This window comes from Budorcas taxicolor, chromosome 17 (assembly GCF_023091745.1).
Source record: "Budorcas taxicolor isolate Tak-1 chromosome 17, Takin1.1, whole genome shotgun sequence".
Classification (NCBI taxonomy): Eukaryota; Metazoa; Chordata; class Mammalia; order Artiodactyla; family Bovidae; genus Budorcas; species Budorcas taxicolor.
In genome coordinates, this window is record NC_068926.1 from 46,458,681 (window position 1) to 46,484,688 (window position 26,008).

Sequence of the window (26,008 nt, forward strand, 5' to 3'; positions counted from 1 at the left end):
CATGTTTAAATTCTTAACCCTAAGTCATAGTTGATCAAATTTTGCATAATTTCAGATTTTTGAAATTGAGTCTGAGGAACAGATATTTTGACTTTGTTAGGCATTAGGAAAAGAAACATGGTCAGTATATAATTTTTTAACAATGAAAGCTTCATTTTCAAGGACTTGTTTTGATTATGCTGAATCTAGTCTAAGAGTTTCAGTTGATTCTTAAATCTGTTGGCAGAGTAAACTGGTCTGTCATTAACATGGACTTGAAAATATGTAATATGTTAATTAAAAATGTATTACAAGTTACCAACTTTCCAGCCAGAATTTATTGAATACGTAGTTCATTGGGTTTCGAATATATTTATGTCAGTTCCTAGTCTTTTCTAATGGAAAAAAACCATGAAATTAAATCATTATCTATAGGAGCTTACTTTACTGGAGTTAAGTTACTGGATTTCTGGATTTCACTTTGCAAACAAGACGCTTTTCATCCTGATTAGTTTACCGGCCCACTTTGTAAAATCATTATTTCTCTGATTTTACCCCTTTTACCTAGATGCTTAATTCTTCCATGTCAGTTCTCCAGAAAAACCCATATTTTTAATTTACAGAATCTTTTAGCAGTAAATGTGGTATTTTACAGAAGAATTATGATCACTGTGTCGTTAAGCTGTAGTAACTTAGCACTAATCCATTTTGGCTGCAGGTGTTAGAGGTGCCTACAAAAACGGGTGAGTGGTGTGAGGGAGGTTTGAGAGCCATTGATTCTAACTTAAGTTCCAGTTTCATTTGTTAAATAGTTGACTTATTTTGCAGTTAACTTCTGTGAAATGACTTTTTTTTTTGGCTGTGCCATGCTGCATGTGGGATCTTAGTTCCCCAACCCGGGACTGAACCTGTGTGCACTGCAGTGGGAGCCTGAGGTCTTAACCACTGGATCACCAGGGACATCCTGAAATGACTTCTGAAACAAATAGAGGAGCAAATGATGTTTGTTAATACAAGCTCTTTCTTTAGAAAATGACATTAAGATCTTAAGTATCACATAGAATATAGCAAAAGATAGGAATTTTGCGCGTGACCGGTATTGGTTAAAACTAAAATAATGCTGTAATAGGTGGCCAGGAGATCCCCTTTTTGTGAAAGTAGTTTGTGGTTGTCTGAGAGAGCCCATGTGGTGTAATTCATAGGCGTAAACAGGCCTGGCGCCACCGTTAGGATGACACTTCCCTCCTGGTACCGAGTTGGTGGCTCAGCAGTTTCCTTTTCTTTTTGGGCCACACTGGTGCTTCTGCTGCACAGATAATGTTGGTGTGTATACTGTAGAACTTTCCAAGAGGCAAAGGAGTATCTTTTCTACTTTGTGACAGATGCGTTTTACTGACTTTACTTCAGAAATGGTGCTTTAAAGATGGCTAACTGAAATGTAAATCTGTGCACTAAAACCACAAAATCATTTGTGCTTAAGCCTGTGTGATAAAGTAGCAAAACTTTTAAAAAGGTTCTGTTGTAATTTTTTGTGTGGTTTTTACCTGATTAATAAAATTAAATTACAAGTGTGTGAAGTTCTGTTGAAATCACGTATAGACGGAAATAACACTCAGGACCAATGAAATAGCCACTCACTGCTCTATGAAAGCAGAATTCTGTGTTAGACTGTCGTCTAATATGCCGCTTTTCAAAATGTGCTGTGGGGCTTGGACCCAGTGTCCCTGGGATCGCTGAGACCCTTCCAAGGAGTTCGTGTGGCTGAAACAATTTTCGTTAGAATACGAAGATGTTCACCTCTTTGCTCTCCCTCTGTCATGAATGACCATGGGGGTGGGGGCAGCTTTCAGAGGCCACGTCACAACAGACTGAACACAGAAACAGGCATCAGAATCAAGGTGCCTTCCGTTAAGCTAGAAGCTAGATTTGCAGAGAAATGCAAATCACTGCTCTTACTGTCACTGATTTTGAGGGAAAATACTGCTTTTTTCCATAAAAATATGCTATTTATGTTAACATGTATTTTTCATTTCCTGCTGCTGCAGTAACAAATTGCCACAAATACAGTAGTTTTAACAGAGCATGCGTTTATCGTCTCACAGTTCCAGAGGTCAGAAGTCTGGAACGAGCTGTTTGGGGCACATGTCAGGGTGCTTGCAGGGTTGTATCCTCCTATAGGCTCGAGGGAATATCTGCGTTCTTGCTGTTCCAGCTTCTGGAGCCTCCTCCATTCTTGGCTCATGGCCCCTTCCTCCATCTAAAGCACATCTCTGCTTGTTTCTAAATTTGATCTCGTTGCTTCCATTTTATAAGGACTCTTGTGGTTACTTTGGATATTCAGATAATCCAGGATAATCGCCCATCTCGACCCTTAACTAACCACACCTGCCAAGCGCCTTTTGCCCTGTAAGGTCACGTGCAGAGGATTAAGATGTGGCCATCCACCACAGCATATCATGGGTTTGTGATGAGTGTAGTAAGAGAATTCATACATGTTAAAGGTGTATCTCCACTGTGGTACTTAGATCGGAAGGAGCTGCAGCCTACATGAGCCAAAGCAGACATCTCACCTCTCCACAGAGAGGTGCGTCCCCATTGCTCAGAAATCAGGATGATGAGAGAGGACCCACTCCTACGAGAGGCCTCACCCCACCCTCATCTTCATCTGCTTGTCTTCTCACCTCTCACCTCGAGAGGGGTCTTTTTTAAGTTTCTTTTTGAGACATCGCAATGTTTCTTCCTATAAGTGTTAACATCTGCCTGTTATTCTGTTTGTTTTGGCTTTTTTCATCATTGTTAACACATATATACAGTATTCTGCAACTCGTAGGTATTTTTTTCCCCCGTGATTTTAACTGGGTAATATATGTAATATATCCTGAGTATCTTTTTATGCCTTTTGTTATAGTTCCATAATGTAACCTAACAAGCCTCCTTTTGCTGGGCTTTAGGATTTTCCTAATCTTTTTCTTTTTTTTTAAATATGACCATTTTTTAAGTCTTTATTGAATTTGTTACAGTATCATTTCTGTTTAATGGTTCGGTGTTTTGGCCATGAGGCATGTGGGGTCTTAGCTCACTGACCAGGGATTGAAGCACTTCCTACAGTGGAAGGGGGAGTCTTAACTGCTGGACTGCCGGGGGAGTCTCCCGGAGGTTTTAAGTGTAGAAAATGTGCTTAGTTTCCTGGGGCGACACACATTTCAGGGCTTGAAACAGCGCAGATTTATCCTCTTTATTTCTGAAGGCAAGACGCCCACCCTGGTTCCACTGGGATGAACCGTGGTGTCAGCAGGATCGCACGCACTCCTGGGAGGCTCCTTGGAGAACCGGCCTCTCCGTCGCCATCCCTTCCCCCACCCCCCCCACCACCTTCTTCCTGGCCAGCAGCAAAGCATCTTGCTTCACTGGGTCGCGTGGCCTTCTTCTGTAGCCACGTCTTCCTCTGTTCCCCCTTACAAGTACACTTGAGATGATGTTGGGGGTCCACCTGGAAGATCCAGGATCATCCGTCCTCCCGTCCAAGGATCCTTTGTTTAGGTCACATCTGCAGTTTCTTTTGCCATATAAGGTAACCAACAGAGGTCACAGGGAGTTAGGGCCTGGACATTTTGGGGGGACAATATTCATGCTGCCACCCTTGTTAAGAATCCATCTGGACAAATCTTTCTAATGAGTACATTGCATTTTGAAGCAAGTGTTGAATACTTTAGATAATCAGAGGCAAAAAGTAATGACTAAGAAGGCTTGGTTTTACCAGCTGTCCATACCTCCCCACATGAGAGTGTTATTGCTGGCCTGGCCTACAGAGGGAGTTCCCTTCTTGACTGCGCAGAGAACTGGTGTTCATAGCAGATGCTTCTATAATAGTTGCCACTGTCTGTGGCAATACTGGGTCGTGATTGTAAAACTTCTTACAGCCAACTAGGTGTTCCTGGGGATTGATACTGCCTTATTTCCCTTTATTCTGAAAGTTTTTAATTTTATATGTTTTACTTTTTAAAATATTTTATCCTATATATATATGTATATACAGGAGCATAGATGATTAACAATGTTGTGCTTGTTGTGCTTGTCCACCTAAGACAGCAAAGGGACTCAGCCATATACATACATATATCCATTTCCCTTTATTTTTTTGAGTGGTGCAAGGTTATTATTTCTTTATGTGGTACTTATTCACTTATTTCCCTCTTTTATCCTTCCCTTTTTAGGTGATGAAAGGCAAATCTGAATTTGCCACAGTGGTGATGACTTTTTCTCTCTCTCTTAGGTCGAGGAGATCAGAAACAGTATAGCAAAAATAGCTCAGTATGTCGAAGAAGTGAAGAAAAACCACAGCATCATTCTTTCTGCACCAAACCCAGAAGGAAGTAAGTTGTTGGTTATAAAAAGAAGTGTGCCTGTCTGTCTGATCTGCCTGTCTTGCTGTCCATAACACAAGCCTCAGCCCAGGAACATGAGAGCTTAAGCTGGAAGCCTGTAAAAAGTGCTGGAGGCTGGCAGCCCACCCTCTCTATTCTTGTGTCTGGTCTGGGTAAGCCAAGGCCTCGGGGTGTGTGTGTGTGTGTGTGTATGTGTGTCTTTATAGCTTCCATGGGATCTGCTGTTTAGCCTGGGTGAGGACAACTGATGCATGACAGCCATGAGAATACACGGACGTGACTTTGCAGAACTTTGGGACCACATCAGTGATTGATGGGGTCTTCAGTTCAGTTCAGTTCAGTTCAGTCACTCAGTCGTGTCTAACTCTTTGCGACCCCACAAATCACAGCACGCCAGGCCTCTCTGTCCATCACCAACTCCCGGAGTTTACCCAAACTCATGTCTGTCGAGTCAGTGATGCCATCCAGCCATCTCATCCTCTGTCAACCCCTTCTCCTCCTGCCCCCAGTCCCTCCCAGCATCAGGGTCTTTTCCAGTGAGTCAGCTCTTCGCATGAGGTAGCCATAGTATTGGAGTTTCAGCTTCAGCATCAGTCCTTCCAGTGAACACCCAGGACTGATCTCCTTCAGAATAGACTGGTTGGATCTCCTTGCAGTCCAAGGGACTCTCAAGAGTCTTCTCCAACACCACAGTTCAAAAGCATCACTTCTTCGGCTCTCAGCTTTCTTCACAGTCCAACTGTCACATCCATACATGACCCTTGGAAAAACATGGCCTTGATTAGACAGACCTCTTTTGGCAAAGTAATGTCTCTGCTTTTGAATATGCTATCTAGGATGGTCGTAACTTTCCTTCCAAGGAGTAAGCATCTTTTAATTTCATGGCTGCAATCACCATCTTCAGTGATTTTGGAGCCCCCAAAAATAAAGTCTGACACTGTTTCCACTGCTTCCCCATCTATTTCCCATGAAGTGATGGGACCAGGTGCCATGATCTTCATTTTCTGAATGTTGAGCTGTAAGCCAACTTTTTCACTCTCCACTTTCACTTTCATCAAGAGGCTTTTGAGTTTTTCTTCACTCTCTGCCATCAGGGTAGTATCATCTGCATATCTGAGGTTATTGATATTTCTCCCAGCAATCTTGATTCCAGCTTGTTCTTCTTCCAGTCCAGCGTTCCTCATGATGTACTCTGCATATAAGTTAGATAAGCAGGGTGACAATATACAGCCTTGATGTACTCCTTTTCCTATTTGGAACCAGTCTGTTGTTCCATGTCCAGTTCTAACTGTTGCTTCCTGACCTGCATATAGGTTTCTCAAGAGGCAGGTTAGGTGGTCTGCTATTCCCATCTCTTTCAGACTTTTCCACAGTTTATAGAGATCCACACAGTCAAAGGCTTTGGCATAGTCAATAAAGCAGAAATAGATGCTTTTCTGGAATTCTCTTGCTTTTTTGATGATCCATCGGATGTTGACAATTTGATCTCTGGTTCCTCTGCCTTTTCTAAAACCAGCTTGAACACCTGGAAGTTCACGGTTCACGTATTGCTGAAGCCTGGCTTGGAGAACTTTGAGCATCACTTTCCTAGCGTGTGAGATGAGTAGAGCCGTGCTATGTTCACAGCTAAACAGTAGTGATAGAATTTTGTGTGTAGATGAAAGTTAACGAGAGGTTGATCTGGAAAACAATAGAGCAGGATGGAGCAGTTTTAAACATGAAGAACAGAGCAAGAGCTGGTTTTACGTCTTCAGCAAAGGCTTTTGTGTGGAGTGTACTGTTCTCAGTGTCTGTGGAGGGCAGCATGTGAACAGGTGATTTAAAATGAACTGAACATCACAGTGTTGGCAGCTTTAAGGAAGTATTTCCTTGAGCTGCAGTGATAAATTTTGAAAACTTTAAAGGTAAATGGATCTGGAAAGCCAGAAGACTGCTAATTGGAATCCATATGTTGTTTGGGGAATAATTGATACCTTTACCATATTGAGTCTTTTAATGCTTGGAAATGGTTCATCCCTCTGCTTACATCTTCTCTGCTTGCTCCCAGTGATGTATGCAGGGCTCTTTGTAGAGGTGTCACACACCTTTCGTGGCAGTCGATGTTTTTGATCTTAATGTGAATAGTATCTGCTGTAAATTTTGTTTTCTACTTGTTTCCATATATAGAAATACAGTAGGTTTTGTATGTTGAACTTTTATCTCACTCTCTGGCCCAGTTAATTATTTTAATAATTTCTCACTGGATCCCTTTGGATTGTCTCTATAGCCAGTCATGTTATCTGTGAATAATGACAGTTGTCCCTCCATTCTCAGGCTTTTTATTTTCAGTTGACTTTTTTTACTGACCGTCTATACAGCATTGAATGGAAGTGGTGATGGGAACATGTTATTCTCAGTCTCAGAGGAAAATTGAAAGCAACTTTGTTGGAAGGTTATTTGATGTGGCCTCACTTTTAAAAACTAACTTGATTTTAAATTGAAAAAGAACTCTTTTACTCATTTTGAAGATTATGTGTATCTTGTAAAATAATGCTTTGCATGTCTGCAGATGCCCTGTCTAATAATTTAGAAAAATGTTTCCCAAAAGCTTGACTCTCACTAGCTATTGTATTAAACGGGAGTTCTGCGGCCAGATACATTTGGGGTCATCTTCACAGCACATCCCCACTTGGATGACTTCAGTGTACTTAGAGCAATAAAGGCCCTGAGAAGTCCTGTGATGAAGAAACCTGTTTAACTTTGCTTAGTGAAATGTTTCACAAACGCATTTTCCCACAGGACTTTTTATGTAACACCTGTTAACATCTTGCTTAATTCTTGGTGAAGTTGAATTTGAATACGTGTTTGTGTATTTTTTCTTTTTTGAGAAATTTACCTCCAAAACACTCTGCTCCCCAGTAATAGCAGGCACAATTGTTTGAGTAAATTTAGAGCTCTAGTGCTTCACAGTCGTCCCTTTGGGCTCTGAAGAAAACTGGTGCTTTTAGTTTCGTGAGAGTATGGACCAGAGTGCAGGAAGCAGCGTCTCACTGCTTGCTGAGCTGGCTGTGTAAGAAGGATGCGGTGACCCCTGCCCCATGCTGCCGGGCTCTAGGGAGTGCCCCAGGTGCTGCAGAGGGCAGTGGGCTGCCGTCCGCCTGCCCTTTGTCCGTGCAGGGGGCAGGGGAGGGTGCAAATTGGAGCTCCAGCTCCTCAGCGCCTTGGCTGCCCAGGCTCCTGGGTGGACATGTGGAAGGGGTCCTGTCTCAGTGGCACATTGAGCCTTTTCCCATGTGAAGGGCCCCTCTCTCTTCTCTGGTGATGCTCTGATGCACTTGCCGGATATCAGCCAATGGAGCTCGACCAGTTTCTCTGATGGTGTGTGCATGATGGATATTTGCCCATCATTTCCTTTTTATCTTTCTGTATCCTTATACTTCAGATGTTTCTCTCATCTTTTGTATATAAAATATAGTTGGGTTTTGTCTTCTTGGCCCCTTTGATCGTTTTTTTTTTTTTGTCTGTCATTAACTCTTGTAGTCTGTTTGTTTACTGGAATTATTGATACGTTGGGGCTAACATTCACGATCTTGTTCACTTTATATTTTCCTTGCTTGTTCTGTTACTTTTCCTCTGTCTCCATGCTGTCTTTTGGATTGGTTTTTCAGAACTTTACGCTGCCTCGTTAGCTCTCTCCTATATCCTGTTTGCTGTGGTTTTATTTGTTGTCCTGTAGATTGTGGTATGCATCCCTGACTTGTTGAAATCTAATATAAATTTATGTTTTTACTACTTCCAAGTAATAGGAGGGCCTTAGGAGGAACCTTTAACTCTGTCCCTTCTTACTGCTATCATCATCATCATATATATGTATTGTACTAGATAAAAATAATATATATTTTTATTTTATACAATTAATACGGATTTGGAGCTACCCACATATTTACCTGTACCAGTGCTCCTCGTTATTCTGTATCTTTAAGCTTTCATCAGAGATTTTTTTTTTCTTTCTAAAAAGTACTATTCTTTCTTTCACTAGGGTGATGCCATTGTCTGAAATTGTCCTTACTTGATTTTGTTTTTCAAGGATATTTTCAGTGAGCATAGGAGTCTAGTTCGTAAATTGTTTTCTTTCACCACTTTGAAAATTTGGAAATAAATTTTCAACGTCTTTTTTTTTGTCAGCTATCTAATTATAACTTATAAAAGATTTGATTTCTAGCCTTTGGATTTGTCAATGCTGTGTTCATGTTTCCAGATATGGTTTTCTTTTTATTTATAGTGTTTTTATAAGGCTTCTTGGATCTGTGGGTTGATATTTTCTGGCAGTTTTGAAAAAATATTGGCTCTTTTCTCTTCATAAGTCATCTTTCCTCCCTTTTCTGTCATTTCTTATTTTGAGACTTGAACTATATGAGTATTAGACCTTTTCACTGTATCTCTAATGCCACTTGCCCTCTGTTCTCATCATTTTGTCTTGTGTTTTACTTTGAATCCATCTGATTTGTCTCCTGACCTCTCTTTAGTGATTACCTTTCAGGTTAGGGAATCTCTCTTAACCCATGGAGAGTTATTTTTGGTTAAAATATTTTTTAGTCCTAGAATTTCACTGGGCTCCTTTTTCTCCTGTCCTGTTTTCCTGACAAAATCCTCAATCTTGTTTTTACCTCTTTGAACATGCTTATTTGAAAGTCTGTGTCTAATAACTCTGTTAAGACAGCTCTGTTGTTTTCCTGGGGTTTATTTTCTCTGTCTTGCTGGTTGTTTTTGGTTGAGCACTGGGCTTTGAATGTGAAGGCTCGGGGCCACAGTGTGAGTCCTAGGATAGTGTTTTCTTTTTTAAGAGATGATTTTTGAACATTTCTGATGGACAGCTGGGGGCGCCAACATTCTGGACCTGGCTCCCCTTCCTCCCGGGGCATGGCCTTGTGTCAGCTCAGCATTTTCTCAGCTGCTCAAAGCCTTGGCTGCCTCAGTGTCAAGTCACTCCATTCGCTGGGCTCACATCTCTGGGTTTCCTTCTCTTGAATCTTCTTCTTTTTCTGCTTTTGTAGGTTTATGATGCCTTTAAGCAGATTTTTAAAAAATGTTTTGTCCAACTCTTCTGATTGTTCTCAGCAGGAGAACTGATCAGAATGACCTAGTCCACTGGATAAGGACGTTTCCCATCTTTGCCTTCTTTTCTGTGTATTGAAATCCTGCCTTTATCAAGTATAACCTCGTGGCCTGCTTCTGTAGCTTGAAGGGCTAAGTACAGTAATGCCTCTTTTATTTCTCTAATTCATGCTTGAGCCCCTGCGTGCCTGTGTTGGCAAGAAGGTCCAGTGATTCTGTCCTGAATGACCCCCCAACCCAGGGGCTTTCTTTTCTAGAGAGGTGAGCCATGCTTTGGAATGCTTGCTCCCTGACTCTGTGTCCTCAGCAGGGCAGACCCTGCACAGACCCTACCGCTCATGCACTCTTCCTCTTGGACACCTTTCTTGACTTTCCTTCCCCACATGCAGTGGTGGGGCCTCTGGGGTTGTTCCGCCAGTGCAGGAATCCACACTCCCTGCCTGGAGCCTGCTTTGATTAGGATAGCAGGAAAGAAAGCAAGCACGTGGCAGGCTCCCCCCTCCCCACAAGAATATGGTTAAATTTCTGCTTGCTTTTTTCAGGTCTAGGTGTTAACAATGAATTCAGGGCACTGTTTCATCAATTGATTGGTATAAACCAGCTGTCCTCAAACTTAGGTGTGCACCAGCATCACCTGGGGGGCTTAAGTCACATTCCTGTGCCTATCAAGTGATGGTTCCTATAGGTAGGTCAGGAGTGGGGCCCAGGAACTTGCATTTCTAATAAGCACTCACCTGATACTGAAGCTGCTGGTCCAGGACTCACCCTCTGAGAACCACTGGTGTGATCAATAGTTTCTCTAAAGAAAAACCCAACAAACTTGAGTATTTACTGAGAATCAGTTCAGTTTAGTTCAGTCACTCAGTCGTGTCCGACTGTTTGCGACCCCATGAATCACAGCACACCAGGCCTCCCTGTCCATCACCAACTCCCAGAGTTCACTCAGACTCACATCCATCGAGTTGGTGATGCCATCCAGCCATCTCATCCTCTGTCGTCCCCTTTTCCTCTTGCCCCCAATCTCTCCCAGCATCAGAGTCTTTTCCAATGAGTCAACTCTTCGCATAAGGTGGCCAAAGTACTGGAGTTTCAGCTTTAGCATCATTCCTTCCAAAGAAATCCCAGGGCTGATCTCCTTCAGAACGGACTGGTTGGATCTCCTTGCAGTCCAAGGGACTCTCAAGAGTCTTCTCCAACACCACAGTTCAAAAGCATCAATTCTTCGGCACTCAGCTTTCTTCGCAGTCCAACTCTCACATCCATACATGACCACAGGAAAAACCATAGCCTTGACTAGACGGACCTTTTTTGGCAAAGTAATGTCTCTGCTTTTGAATATGCTATCTAGGTTGGTCATAACTTTTCTTCCAAGGAGTAAGCGTCTTTTAATTTAATGGCTGCAGTCACCATCTGCAGTGATTTTGGAGACCAAAAAAATAAAGTCTGACACTGTTTCCACTGTTTCCCCATCTATTTCCCATGGAGTGATGGGACCAGATGCCATGATCTTTGTTTTCTGAATGTTGAGCTTTAAGCCAGCTTTTTCACTCTCCTCTTTCACTTTCATCAAGAGGCTTTTTAGTTCCTCTTCACTTTCTATTGTTCCATTTACATTTGTTGGACGTTACTGATGTTGGATATTGTAACTCACATGTCTCTTATTTCTAATTTATAGAAATAAAGGAAGAGCTTGAAGATCTGAACAAAGAAATCAAGAAAACTGCTAATAAAATTCGGACTAAGTTGAAGTGTGAGTTAAAGCTTTAATTACATATAATCATTGATGGTGGGAATGTGGGTATTATTATTTTCTTCTTTATAACTTTTTATTCTTTTACATTTTCAAAAGTTAAGATTGTGACCACTGTAAAATAAATCGTTTGTATGTACTTGGAATAGTGACCCTTGCTTACGTTCCTCATTATTCTAGAATTATTAAGCTACCAGCTGTAAGGATCACAGAGGAGCTAGAGTTAAGGGCTATTAATGCTTAAATTTTGGAGTGAGGCACTCATTCATGTTCCACAGGAGTGAGCACTTGCTTATTAACTGTTTATCTCTTATATTGTTACGACATTTGGGGCTAAATTGTAGATACTTGAGAAGGTGAGTAGCCTTCAACATGAATTGCCAGGTTCTTCTTGAATGGTCTTGTAGCTGCTTATTAACTGTTTATCTCTTATATTGTTACGACATTTGGGGCTAAATTGTAGATACTTGAGAAGGTGAGTAGCCTTCAACATGAATTGCCAGGTTCTTCTTGAATGGTCTTGTAGCTGGTGAGGTCCTGCGAGCCTTTCCTACAGTTCAGCTCAGCTGATAGTGCCTACGGCCTCCCTGCGGGACTTAAACAGAGGTGGTGGTTCTTGATGTGGTAGAAAGACACAGTGTGTCTTTTGTAATTTTTACAAAATAACATACAAATCAAGAACATATCTAAAGATCAGAGGGAACATTTCTTGTGGAAAATTTCAGACAAACATGGGGGGAAGGGGTTACCACCACAAGCCTAGGGTCCACACTCATCAGCTCTGCAGGTCTCAGTGGCCCGTACCCCACCCAGCTGGTTTCACAATCAGTGGCAGATATCTAGGACTTCATCAGTATATAGTTTTCAGTGTGTATTTCTAAAACAAGGATCCCCTCCCCCAAACACAACTGCAATGCTCTTATGTATATCTAAGTCACCTTAGTTGTTATTATTTATTATAAACTATCTAGTCAGAATTCACACTTCCCCAGTGATCTTTTAATTTTTCTTCAACAGTTTATTTAAATTGGCTTTCTTGTTTGGACCAGACTTGGTTTGACTTTCCTGGTGGCTCAGACGGTAAAGCGTCTGTCTACGATGCGGGAGACCCAGGTTCGATCCCTGGGTCGGGAAGATCCCCTGGAGAAGGAAGTGGCTATCCACTCCAGTACTATTGCCTGGAAAATACCATGGATGGAGGAGCCTGGTAGGCTACAGTCCATGGGGTCACAAAGAGTCGGACACAACTGAGCGACTCCATTTTCTTGTTTGGACCATACACTGTGATTGGTTGTTATGTCACTTAAGGCTTTTTTTTCAGGTCCGGTTCTTCCATCTTTCCCACCCCTAGCATGTTTCCCTCTTGGTTGGAGAAACCAGGACATTAGTTCATCAGAAGTTGCCCTGTTGCAGAGTTTCACTGATTTCACCCCTTTAATTTCACTCAACAGGTTCCACTATGCTCTGTATTTCCTGTGGATGGACAGTTTAGTTCTCCAAAGTGAATCAAATTCAGGTTATTCGCTTTGAAATGTGAAGCTGTAACATCTGGTTTTATTTTGTGACATTATGAACAACTGATGCTTACCAAAACTCACACATTTATTAGGAGTTGAAAAGATAAAATACATTTGAGTTTAGGCTTGAAAACCTTTCATTTTTCTTAAGATTAAAATGTAACTTCTTCCTCTTTGCTTCTAGCTATTGAACAGAGTTTTGATCAGGATGAGGGTGGAAACCGAACTTCTGTGGAGCTTCGGATACGAAGAACCCAGGTTTGATGATCAGCCTTTTCCTAGTGTGAAGCAATGTTGAAGACTAAGAAGTCTTTTTACTTCCTTCTTTAAAATTCAGAATAATTACATCCTTACTGTCACATTAATGCTCACAGCATTTCTGCATAAAGACAGTATTTATAGATTCCCTTTCTAGATGATGAAGAAAAAAAGTCTCTTCAGCCCATCAGCAGAAATCTCTTCTGAAGAGCAGAGAATTATCTGAGTCATTTAGTGTTCATGATGAACTCCTCATCTTTTAGAGGCTGATGGTACAGCAAAGTGGAATTTAGTCCACTTAACTCTACTTGACAAATGAAGATTATGGATTCAGACTCTGAGGACACCTTGCTTGAGTGCCAGCCTGACCCCAGTCAGCCTGACACCACTCGCTAATTGACTTCTCGTAATGATGGTTTTCATCCCTTCTGTAGAATGGGGGACAGTAATAGTACAGGAGGGTTACTGTGAAAATCAAATAAGACAATGGATGTAAAGTTCTTAGCATAGATTCTGTTATACAGTATGCAGTAAGCTGCTATTATTCTTATTTCCCATTTGAAGGAGTAAGCACGTTAGTTTGAATTTATAGAATGTAATGTTTTTATATGTAAGAGAAAAGCCTTCTCTTTTAGTAGAAGAAATGACCATTATATATTGGTCTATTTTTTTTCTATGTTCACAGCATTCAGTGCTATCTCGAAAGTTTGTGGAAGTCATGACAGAATTTAACGAAGCACAGACTCTATTTCGGGAGCGAAGCAAAGGCCGTATACAGCGTCAGCTAGAAATAAGTGAGTCAGTGAGCATGCCATTTTTGTTAAAAATGTGTTTTTTTCCCTTAAGGTCTGACATGAAAGTATGTACCATCAAAAAAGTAATTTCATCCCTGTTTTTATCAGTATTGTAAAGCGCAAAGCCCTTTCATAGCTTCCCATTCATTGAATCAACCAACCTATTACTTACTTACATTCTTCAGCAGATTCTGAGTGAGTGGGCTTTAAATTACTTTCTGATGACCGTTACCTGTAAAGTGTGGATCGGATCTGGAAAGCTTCCAGCCGTCACTTCCTCATGTAATTTTTGTGTCTGCACCCCTCCCTGCCCCTTCTCAGGGGACAGTCTCCGTGGTTCTCATGATTCTGCATGTCTGGTGAGCAGACACTTCCTGTCCTTGTGCTCCAGACTTTCTTCCTAGGATGTTTGTCTGTGCAGCCTTGGAGGATGGAACTCAGGTTTTCCTCTAGGCAGAAGGCTGTTTGCTTGCTGATCAAAGGTCAGGCAGGCTTGCTTCCTCCCTGCTGTGAAAGATCAGGGTCCCTCAGCTGCGACACAGGCCACAGGTGGGTGCACTGTCCACCGAGACTGTTCTTCATCTCCCGTGGGCTTGGAGAGAAGTGAGCATCTGTGAACTTGAACTGCTTTCAGTGACATTTTGACTTTGTTGACATGTAATTGACATACCATGTGAACAGGTACCCAGAGTGTACAGTCCAGTGGTCTTTAGTATGTAAATTAGCACAATCAGTTTCAGACCATTTTAATCCCTCCAAAAGGAAGCTCAGCACCCATTGTCAGGCACTTCCTGTTTCTCTCCCCAGAGCCCTAGGCACCCACCAGTTTACTCGTCTGTCTATGAATTTGCACATTTGGGCATCCGAGTGAATGGAGTCATATAATATATGTCTCTTGTGACTGGCCCTTTCACTTGGCACAGGGTTTTCAAGGTTCAGCCATACTGCAGCAAACATCAGTATTTCATCTCTTTTTATGGTTGGATCATGTTCCATTGTGTGGATGGACCACGTTAGCATTGTGTTTATACATCCATCAGGCGAAGAACATTTGGGTGGTTTCTACTTTTTGATAATTATGAATAATACTGCTGTGAATGTTCACAGTAAATTATATCTTAATTATTATGATGTTTATTCATTTAATTTTGTCTTTTGTGGCACAGTGTGTGAAAATAGGAATTATCAATTGGGTTTTTCTAAAATCCTGTGAACTTGTTCATAGGAAACAATACATTTAACTCAAGAAAAAACATTAATAACCGAAATACAGAAAGTATTAGAGCCTCTGATTCTAGTTATACAATCTTTATTATTTCCAGTTAACATATGCTAAGTCTAGCTTATCCTCCTTTCCTATAAGCCAGGTAAACTTTTAGGAAATTGATATGCCAAAACTTTGTATCTATCAATTTCCTTGTTATAGTTGTTTGTCATCCATACTAAACTTGGATTTTTATTAGTCATTCCAGTTCAAGGTTTTTCATGAGTGTTTTCCAGTTCTTCCTGCTTCTTAAGGGAGAAGCTTATGTTAATTTCTGTCATCATTAACACTTGCCAAAAAAATATTCTGGAAAAGTTAGAAAAACACTGGTTAAAATGTTAGCAACTCAGATTTTACCTGCTAACTTATGGACGCACGGGTAATTTAAAAATACTGCTGCATACCGAGTGGAGTTTTCTCTTGTTGATATTTTAGCTGGAAAAACTACCACCGATGATGAGCTGGAAGAGATGCTGGAAAGTGGGAATCCCTCCATCTTCACGTCAGATGTGAGTGCCGGGCGGCCGTGTGGCCCGTGTGTTTGTATTTATACAGTTTTTTTCTCTTTAACCTCTAGAAAGATCTTAAGTTCGTCAGTATTTCTCCTCTGTTTCTGTTTTTCAAAGATTATATCAGATTCACAAATCACTAGACAGGCTCTGAATGAAATTGAGTCCCGTCATAAAGACATCATGAAGCTGGAGACGAGCATCCGCGAGCTGCACGAGATGTTCGTGGACATGGCCATGCTCGTCGAGACCCAGGTAGTCACACGCGTCTCTGCTTCTCTGCAACAGAGCTATGGCTGGCAAAATCTGATACTTGACTCCAGTCTCTTGGGAAAGCCATTACTCTGGATCCAGTCTTGTAATTCAGAAACTGGTTATACCATTACTGCCATGTAAGGCTCAAGTGCTCGAAGCACCTTAAATCTTCCACAGTAGGGGACTGATTTAAGATACGATGTGTCCATAGGATAAGCAGCCATAAGTAGACAACCGTAGGTAGACAACATAAACTTTGTTCATGGAAGATTTTGAATGAAATATGCAAATGTATGTGTTGGAATTTAAGTTGACATAGAGGGCGATATTAAACCTTATATGTATGTGTGTATATATATATGGGGCTTCCCTGTTGGCTCAGATGGTAAACAGTCTGCCTGCAAGGCAGGAGACTCAGATTTGCTCCCTGGGTCAGGAAGATCTCCTGGAGAAGGGAATGGCTACCCACTCCAGTATTCTTGCCTGGAGAATTCCATGAACAGAGGAGCCTGATGGGCTGCAGTCCATAGGGTTGCAAAGAGTCAGACACGACTGAGCAACTAAACACTTCATGTCACTTCATATGTACATATACACCTCTATGTATAAATGCAAATATATATGCAGCATACACCCTTATACTCCTATATATAGTGTGTGTGGCATAAAGTCGGCTACATGAAACAGTACTCACAGAAGGAAAGAAATATGCCAAGCAGTATAGCAACAGTGGGACTATGGGAATTTTAGTTTTCTTCTCTAAAGTATATTTTCAAGTTTCCTACAAGGAGCAGATATTAGAGTAATAATTTGGAGAAATATATAAAAGAATAAGCACTGGAGGGGATAGACTGTGACATAAATAGAAGCTTATACTTACTACAGTGTTCAGTACCACAAGCAGAAGGGAGCAGGTATGAGGAGACCCTTATGAGGGACTGCGGAAGTTAATGCAGTTTTTTAAGAAGATAAAATTTACTCAAGAGAGAGGGGACACACACACACACACACACACACACACACACACACACACACACACACATATATAAAATTATGACTGATGATCGCATTGTTGTATGGCAGAAACCAAAGCAACATTGTTAAGCAGTTTTCCTCCAATTAAAAACAGAAAAAAAAGAACACACACACATACACAAAAAAAGCATATAAAATTCAGTGTAAAATAAAGCTGGTGGTTCCAGTTAGGTGTGTGGGGGTGCTTGCCCCTCCTCTTGTGATGGTGAATAATGTCCTCTGAGACGTCTCAAGTGTGTGAGGCTCGCACTTGGTCACTCATGGGTCGATGGGCCGTTGAGTCCAGCTGACTGCCCTGTGAAGGCAAAGCCTTTGTACCAGAGCATCTTGGGATTCACATCACAGTCATGTCCTCCCTCCCACGGAGGCTGGATTCAGGATCTGTTGTGGCAGGAGTGGTCCTCTGATGGGCCTGTTTGCTGGTTTCCTGGGTTATGTGAGGAGCACTGGGAAGTCCATCTGGGTACCAGATTCATCCTCCATATCGCCAGCAATCTTTTGAAGATTTAGCTTGAGGAACTTTGCCATAAAAATGTGTGCGGAGCTGAGGTGCTATGAATTTGCAGATGGGGGGGGGATGGGGCATGTTCACTCCTTTCTGATTTGGGGGTGCCCGTTGCCACTCACGGCGCTGAAAGGGAGTCTGGCTGCTGCCAGCTTTTGTTTTCAGGAAGGAAACCAGTGAGACAGTTAGACCACTCTGAGTACTTTTGTCATTGCTGCTACTACTGTTGCTAAGTTGCTTTAGTCGTGTCCGACTCTGTGCGACCCCATAAACGGCAGCCCACCAGGCTCCCCCGTCCCTGGGATTCTCCAGGCAAGAACACTGGAGTGGGTTGCCATTTCCTTCTCCAATGCATGAAAGTGAAAAGTGAAAGTGAAGTCACTGAGTCGTGTCCAACTCTCAGCAACCCCATAGACTGCAGCCTACCAGGCTCCTCTGTCCATGGGATTTTCTAGGCAAGAGTACTGGAGTGGGGCGCCATCGCCTTCTCCGACTTTTGTCATTACTAAAGATTTTAGAGTACCTTGGACTTTTAGTTAGGAGTGTTCTACGCCAGATGTGCTAATCTCTACTAGAAAAATCGATATATCAGTGTATTCTTAGCTTGGTTGCATTGTTTCCTTTCAAAAGTCTGTTAGTATTGCATAGTATCGACTAATCTAACTCAATATGTATAGTCAAAACTGACTAGTATGTTGAAATGTGTGAATGAGTAAGTTAACTCTGCGTCACTTTCCAATGCTTTACTATTCACTGCTGCAGATTATGTCTGCTGGTGGACAGAAAACCAGGTAATATGCTTTTCTCCCCTGACGCTTCATTGGGTTCACCTCACTTTACATTTTTTTGCTCATTAATCTAGTCAATTTAATGGGAGACCTAAACTATTCCTAGTTTACTGGTATTTTAAAGAAATGACAAATATTGTCTACCCATTAGAAAAGAGGTCATTCTTTAGATGTCGTATGTTTGTGCATAATAGTAAATGTTAGCTTAGCCTAAAGCCAGCTGCCTCTCATTCACTGTGTCCATTTTAAAAGAGTGTTCCTATATTAAAGCATATCGCAAAGCTTACTTGATATGCCTTTAATTGTCAGCATCGTTGCCCATCCCTTTTAGTTCTTTTTATAATGTAAATTGGATTTTGATTACTTTTCATATTCGCACATTTATAATGGTCTCATCTTTTTGTAAATGTGAAAAATATTGCAGTGTCCATTCCATGCACATTACATTCCTGTGGAAACTTTACTGCTGCTCTGTGACTGTCTTAAGAGGCACAATTAAGTCATTTGAAAGTATCCTCTAAGTTTGAAACTTTTCATTTTAAGGGTGAAATGATCAACAACATAGAAAAAAATGTTACGAATGCCGCAGACTATGTAGAGCATGCTAAAGAAGAAACGAAGAAAGCTATTAAATATCAAAGCAAAGCAAGAAGGGTGAGTTTGGTCTTTCCGAGTTAAAGTACGTTTTCCTCTGGATTGGGTTTCACATGGTCATACACTGATGCAAGCCTACTTTAAATGTATTCCAGGAAATAAAAACTTCTTACATTAATCTTGCATTTGAAAACTGAAGTGATTCTTCTTGTTGAAACATTTGAAGTGTATCAGATAAGTTATGATGATGGTGAACCCTGTCAGCTCTAAGTAACGATAACCCTTACTAAGGGTCAAAGTTGGCCCCACCTCCCTCCCCTCGGTTGAATGGGTTTCAATTCCAGAGTTCTCTGTTTCTTGGGTCATTATTTGGAGGGACATATAAAACTCATGGGACTGGAAATTCTCCTAAAAATCTTTGGTTACACAGTTTATGCAGTGAACACTTTATTTGTTAGGTTATTTGCTAATCCTTTGGATTGGAGGAAAGAGAATTGCTTGAGGCCATGGACCTCAGATGTTATGTAGCACTCACTAATGAAGCTTTGTAGAGGAGTTTTAATATCTTCATAGTGAAAGCTTTCTGAGGAAACAGCAAAACTACAGAATTCAGTTGTGATTCAGGGACTGGAAAACTATCTGCTTGTGTGACCCGGCCCACCACTTCTTGGTTTCTTTCTCCCCAGTGTAGATGAGAGCGCCACAAGGCACCAAACCCCCGCCTTCAGTGCCTGTCTCCCTGCTCCTGCTGTCAGAGGCCTTTCTCGGTGCCTGTCAGGGGAGATTTCCATGCCATGTCATAAAGGCCTGGTAAAGAGGGAGTTTCAGAATGTTCAGGAAAAATGAAGAGTCAGATTCACCTGTGACAATGGTCCATAGATGTTCTCAAATATGAGGCATGTCCGGGCTTTCATGTCAGCCTGCAAAGCATCTCACCCTGCTTTCTCTTGGGAATATCTGTGTATTAATTATCTTTGAGATGTAAGACGTGGTTTCTTACATTATTCTCTGTTATCAGATTTTGAAATATTGAGCCTTAAACTAAAGTGAGGTGGTGAGGTCCAGGTGTGAAGTGCTCTGGTTCAGGCACAAAATGGACTCACACTTTAAAGCAGTCACTAAAAAAGGACGGGTCCCATCCGTTCTCCATGGCCTGAAGAGCAGGTCAGACCAGTGAACGTTTCCGTGAGACATTCCCATCTCGTCGTCATCCGGCGGAGGAGGCCTTGCTCTAGTAGGTGGCTGGGTCAGTGCATTACCTGGAGTGGCCACTGGTCAGAACCTGAGGCTCATTTCGAAATTCATCACAACTTCCCCAACTCAAGGCTTGACATCTGAAACCACCCACAGCTTGTTCATCTCTCTCTCTCACTCTGCTGTTGGGTGTGTGGTCCTTGAGATGCTGGCCGTCCCCTCTCGTGGTGTCCTGGTTCCATTCCCAGGGCAGCCGGGTTGGCCCCTGAGAGACGGGATGATGCTAGTGGAATGATCTGTTTTATTCGGTGTGGCAGTTAAGTGAAGGACTTACCTGCCAATAACAAACAAACAAGAAGAAAAGTGTAGGGGCTTAGGTCACTGATTTCCTCATTCACTGACCTGGCCACACAGCTCTCTATACATGAAAAAAAAAATCAGCTGTATGTCTCAGTTCATCAGAAATTTATCGAAAGAATGTAGTCTTGTGCTTTCTCATTGATAAAACCTAATATTTCAAGTTCTATAATAGTATATCTCCAAATAGTCTGACCTCATTAAATTAAAAATCTCTCTTTTGGACAGCTTTGAAAATTGTCAAACAGTTAATCGATGGCCCATGATTTAGATTTTAAAACACATTCCTATGGATTATTTGATTTTTAAATGAACGATATCTTCTAATACGGCAATGTGGAATTAACCATGATATAATCAGCTTGCTTTTCTTTGACAGAAAAAGTGGATAATTGTGGCTGTGTCACTGGTTCTGTTGGCTGTGATTGCTCTAATTATTGGTTTATCAGTTGGCAAGTGATGATGTGGATAACGGCAGCGTGCATGTCTCTGCCAGCACGGCAGTAAGTAACTAATCAACTAATCTGCTTAGTCACTCGCCCAATTAGCTAATAGTGGTGCTCACCCAATTCAGAAGTACTGGAAAGTAACAAAAGCCTGCCAGCGGAGTATCTGCCTGACTTCTGCATTCAGGTCTCTAGTCATGGTGTGCTGAGAGTAAGCACTGGCTGGGTTGCCGTCCATTTCTAAACCAGGGTTGTCTTCCTGCTGTTTTCTGAAACCTCTGGGTTTGTTTAGATGTGATAGTAGGGGTGGCAGCAGCTCCTGACTCTTCAGGCTTTTGTTTTTGATCCAGGAAGACGCTTCCTCCTTATTGAAGCCCTTCATTAGTGGAATAACTTTAGTAATGAGGATTAATTCTCAATGAAGAAACTAACATTTAATAATTTGTCTCATAAGTTTTAATTCTAAGAATAAGTGCAACAACCGAACGTGCTTTGTGAGCTGTATTTATTTGCTCACCATTTTACTATGGAATTAGAGGGAATGGGACGAAAGCTGTGAAGAACACTCAGTGGAACCAAGAGACTTCGTCTCACTTGTTTCCACTGGCATCATTGAGTTTGTTTTAAATGTGTCCACATTAAAATGAAAACTTGTACTGAGTAGCATGCCTGTTAATTCTCAATTTAAAGGGTTTGGAATACAGAAGATACTCAAAAGATTATTTATTTGTAGCACCTTTATTTTTATTCACTGTATGAGTGTCACCTTTCACCTAACTTTGGTAGATTTTGTGCTTTTCGTCTCTTTTAATGCATTTGGAATCATCCTTTTTTCAACTCTTAAGCTAGCATGCTGTCTGGTGTATCAAAGTTGGGCATACTAGTTGTTTATTTTAAAATGTTTGTTTGGCATAATCATTGGAATTAAAATTGTATCTAGATTGTGACAAGTAGTCCTTGATGAATTAATTATTTTATTGTGAAAGCAACTGCTGTTTTGATAAACACTTAGCGCTTTATTAAAGAAGAGGTGTTTCTTAGTGTAAGCATCTGTGTGCTGAGCACACAGTTAGCAGGTGAGGATTCTGACATTCACGGAAGCATGGGGTTGCACTCAGAAGCTCCAGGATGTTGAGTTTGTTAGCAAGCCATTTTTTTCAGGAGGCGGAAGGAGCTCTGAGCACTCTTTTCATTAGGCAGGATGTTTATGTATCTCTCCATGCTTTCCTATGACCTCTGCTGAGCTAAAGATATATGTGATTTTCCTTTACTAATAATAATGTATTTAAAAACTATTTTTAGAATTCTTTATGAACTGTGTATAAACTCTGCAGTTTGTTAGCTTTTCCTAGTGGCCATAATGTGGTTAGTTGGATGTGTTTCCACTAAAGATAAACATAATTTAAGATCAAATGCTGTGATGATGCCGTTGAATGAGGGCAGGCTCCTCCCAGTGTGGTTCTGGGGGAGCCCCAGGCTTGCTCTGTGCCCTGGGCCTGGGGGGCTGCTGTACCTTCATGCCTTTAAGCACATGTGAACTCAAACCACATCAGAGTGCATACCAACAATTTTTTTAAATACAAATGCAGTGGTTGTTGTCTTTAATTATATTTTTGAAAAACTAATTTATGCTTTTAGCAGGTAGTTCAGCACAGCCTTCTCTGGGCCTGTAGGCACCATGTGGAGGGAATCTTGGTCCCTATAACCTTGCAGCAAGGGCCAGATGCCCAGCTTTCTATCCGAGGACATGGCTGAGAGAGCACGTGGCTGTGATTTAGGTGTAGTAGGTGGCAGCTTGACTCGGGGTGTGCATGGGCCACCAAGGAGAAGTCCAGGCATTTGACTGGAGCTGTAAGCAGGATGTTGGACGAGAATGGTCGTTCCATCTGTGGTATTGAGGGTGCAGGAACCCAGTCATAGCGGGATTCAGGAGGCATTTCCAAAAGCCAGATGTGCAAGCACACACCCATGCATGGTACCCAGAGACCTGGCAGATGCCTGGATGGCAGCGAGGTGCAGAGCCGCCTGATGGCTGAGGTTAACGGGCATATGGAGCAGGTTCCAGAGCAGAAGGGTGGTGCCAATGGGAAGGAAGGTGTGATAGACCAGAGGGAAAAGGTGTGTCTAGAAAGATGTTGAGAGAGGCTCGCGGGGAGACACACGAGGAGATGCCAGGATGGTTGGGACCAAGGCCTTGTTTTCAGGAAATGTGCATAAGATTAATAAGTGACATGAAATTTGAGGGTGTGATGTCCTGCAGGCAGTGGTCCCTAGGTTCCGAGTAATTGACAGGAAAGTTTCCTGAGGGGCCTGGCCATGCTTGTCTTCATAAATCATGCAGTAATTGATGGCGCTCTCGGCAACTAATACTGAAGTAGCACTGACCAGTTTCAGCAGGTGTGATTTCTCAGGTGAAAGTTTGCCATGTGTTTGGTAACCGTAATTTAAAATGATGCATCTCTGCAGTTTACCAAGAGAACTCGAAGTCAGACAGTATGATATGCTTCTCATCTTTGTGAATTCCTCACCTTCTCCCAAAGATGGTATTCCTAGAGAGACTAGATTTCTCAAGCCAGAGGTTGTTTAGCTTTTCAAGCATCCTGTGCAAGGATGCTTGTTAACTGCAAGCAAAAAGTTAAATGTTGTATTGCCTGCCTCTTAGCCGAGGATGCAATAGAAGACTGAGTTAATGGTGTGTTGATTTTTTATATGCGCCTTACCTCAATGAAAAAAAAAAGCATAAATAAGATTTTTTTTAGCAAATGAGAAATAAATCCATTTAAAATTATAAGATGTACAGTGCATCCAAGAAACAATAGTTGGGATTTTACTGTGATCAATAGAAAGTGTTCGTTAAGAACCCACATAGTGCCAAGTAGACATTGTGTTTTACCTCCAGGGGTCAATGGTTATTGTTTTAATAATATGTATTTTAAATGACTAAATTCATTTAATTTAATGTATATGTGTCTGTAACTTTGTGCTATGCCTCTGGAACTTCCCTTCCCCACTCCTCCCTTTTCTATGACCTGTAGGGGTTCTTTCTTGATGATGGAGTTTAAACCATCTCAAATTCCAAGAGAATTTTGTTAGGAAATGACATCAGTGATTTCTTTCCTTTGCTATCTTGCAAATTAATAAATGTTTTTCTTTATCTTACAGAAAATGATGTTCATTATTATCTGTGTAGTTATTTTGCTTGTGATCCTTGGAATTATCCTAGCAACAACATTGTCATAGCAACCGTATCCCAAGAGCCATTTGTCCTTGGAGTCAGACCACATCTGCAGCAAATCAGCATCCTCCCATTTCATGAATGAATCCTAGACATTGTGACATGTGGCACTGAGTGCTGATATTTTATTAGTGAATTCAAGGAGAGAACACAACAGAATATATTGTTCAGTGGAAAAAACAGAATGAATGTGATGTGTTAACCCAGACATCCTTGGACTCTAAATAACACAGCACAAACATTTAACAATGTGAGACTTGTTTCAATGGCCTTAAAATAAGGAATTTTGAAATTTTCAATTTTTTTTTTTTATATTTCAGTGTTAAAAATATGTATGTGAAGTATAATTAGAAATATCTTGTTATGAAGCTATTAGATTTCAGGTCTAATAGCTATTAGATTTCAGGTCTAATAAGCTATTAGATTTCTTCCCTTTCCCAGCTAACATGCTCATTAAGAGACGTTTTTGTACTATGTTTCACTCATGTCTGTTTATGTTTGCAGAAATTATTTTTATTATCACAGAGCTGTTTTGTAAGATATCTATAAGTTTAAATGTTTATAAATTAATTGTTTAATATATTAACATCTTAATTTACTCCAATTTTATATATTAACTATTGCCTTTTGAAAGAAATAGGAAAGAAACTTCATGATATCATAGCCATCTTTGCACAATTGTTTACACAGTTTGCCATCGGCATAGAAAACATTGGTTGCAAAGTACCCCAAAAAGCGTTTCTAGTTCCTTCTGTTGAAATTGATTTATAAGGTTCCAATCTGCCCAGTACCCTGCAGGAAAAGCTCGATTATTGTGCTCAGCTTCCTTTCTACCTGTTCGATTACCCAAGATAATAAATTAGTTACTGCACTGTAAAGACAATGGTCTCTGCTTTCATTCTTTACAAAATAAGTGTTTCCCTGTTGACACTAATAATGTCTGAATTTAAGGTGGTGATAAAATCAAATTTTAAACTCAAAGGGATTATTCCCAGACATTAAGTCATTCTTTTAAACTGTTGTACGGATCACCTGAATGTTTTTGTTACATACCTACTATTCTGCTGAACTTTAAAAGTTAATTCTCAAAGTTTACAGGAATCCGTAATTAACATTTGTATTACTTCTTAATTTTTTTGAATTATAATATGCTTTATATTTAGACTGTAAAATGTACAAAATCTTATTAGCGAATGGGCATCTATATGATAGCAAGTAGTCAAAACTTTAATGAATATGTGAAGGATATTAAAAATATAGTTATCTCTTGTTACTTCTGTATGTGATTGTGTAAGTTCGTGACTATAACATTGTCTGGCTTGAAAACTAATGTATAGACACGCCTGATTGCAAGCTGTAAGTGTGAATTACAGAATCATTTAGAAGCTGTGCTCCCTCTTGAATGCAGTTATGAATTGCACGCGTTCATACTTTATGCATCTGACTGCTGAGCTCAGAGTCAAGTCTGTATGTGTGCATTTTATTTTCTTGCTGGTCGTCACTGTGTAGTCAGGATTCCTTTAGGAGTCTTCTGGCTCCAACATATATGTTTCTTAAGTCTTTAGGCCATCAGTGGGATAGGCTCCCTGGTTGGTGCTTACGTTGATGGTCTGACTTGTCCTGAGGGAATTTAATTATCCAGAGATCATGCTTGCGTCAGTGTGACTTTTGTACATCCGTTGTCCATACGATTATGTGCACGTGTGGAGACACTTCATGCTCCCCATGTGTCCCACTGTGGCTTCAAGTGAAGTCTTTTTAGCCCCCACTCCTCATAGCAATTCTTATTGTATCTTTTCAAGACATTCTTCCTGGATTTGAAACACTTACTGAATCTGTGTTTTATAGTTGAAGTTATGAAACTGCTTTTTGATTTCTACTTAAGATGTTTAAGTCATTCACCAGGTAACCCATTTTGTATGTCTAAGCCTCATGTACCTATTTCACATCCGATTTTTAAAAATACATATACAGGTTCAGTTGTTACTTTTTAAATCATTTCTTGAAATTTCATGTTTACATTAAAAAAAACTCAAGAGAACCCCAAAA

The 26,008-nt window shown here is 40.9% G+C and overlaps 1 protein-coding gene across 1 annotated transcript in view; it reads left to right on the top strand.

The window, feature by feature from the left end:
* Nucleotides 1-24,061, top strand: part of STX2 (syntaxin 2) — a 36,590-nt gene extending 12,529 nt beyond the window's left edge. Inside the window, exons 3-10 of the mRNA XM_052654727.1 lie at nucleotides 4,253-4,352; nucleotides 11,134-11,208; nucleotides 12,910-12,983; nucleotides 13,669-13,777; nucleotides 15,477-15,550; nucleotides 15,668-15,805; nucleotides 18,677-18,787; nucleotides 23,887-24,061. Coding sequence (XP_052510687.1) covers nucleotides 4,253-4,352; nucleotides 11,134-11,208; nucleotides 12,910-12,983; nucleotides 13,669-13,777; nucleotides 15,477-15,550; nucleotides 15,668-15,805; nucleotides 18,677-18,787; nucleotides 23,887-23,964 — 759 coding nt within the window. The 3' untranslated portion in view covers nucleotides 23,965-24,061. The remainder of the gene's footprint in view (nucleotides 1-4,252; nucleotides 4,353-11,133; nucleotides 11,209-12,909; nucleotides 12,984-13,668; nucleotides 13,778-15,476; nucleotides 15,551-15,667; nucleotides 15,806-18,676; nucleotides 18,788-23,886) is intronic.
* Nucleotides 24,062-26,008: the final 1,947 nt, after the last annotated feature.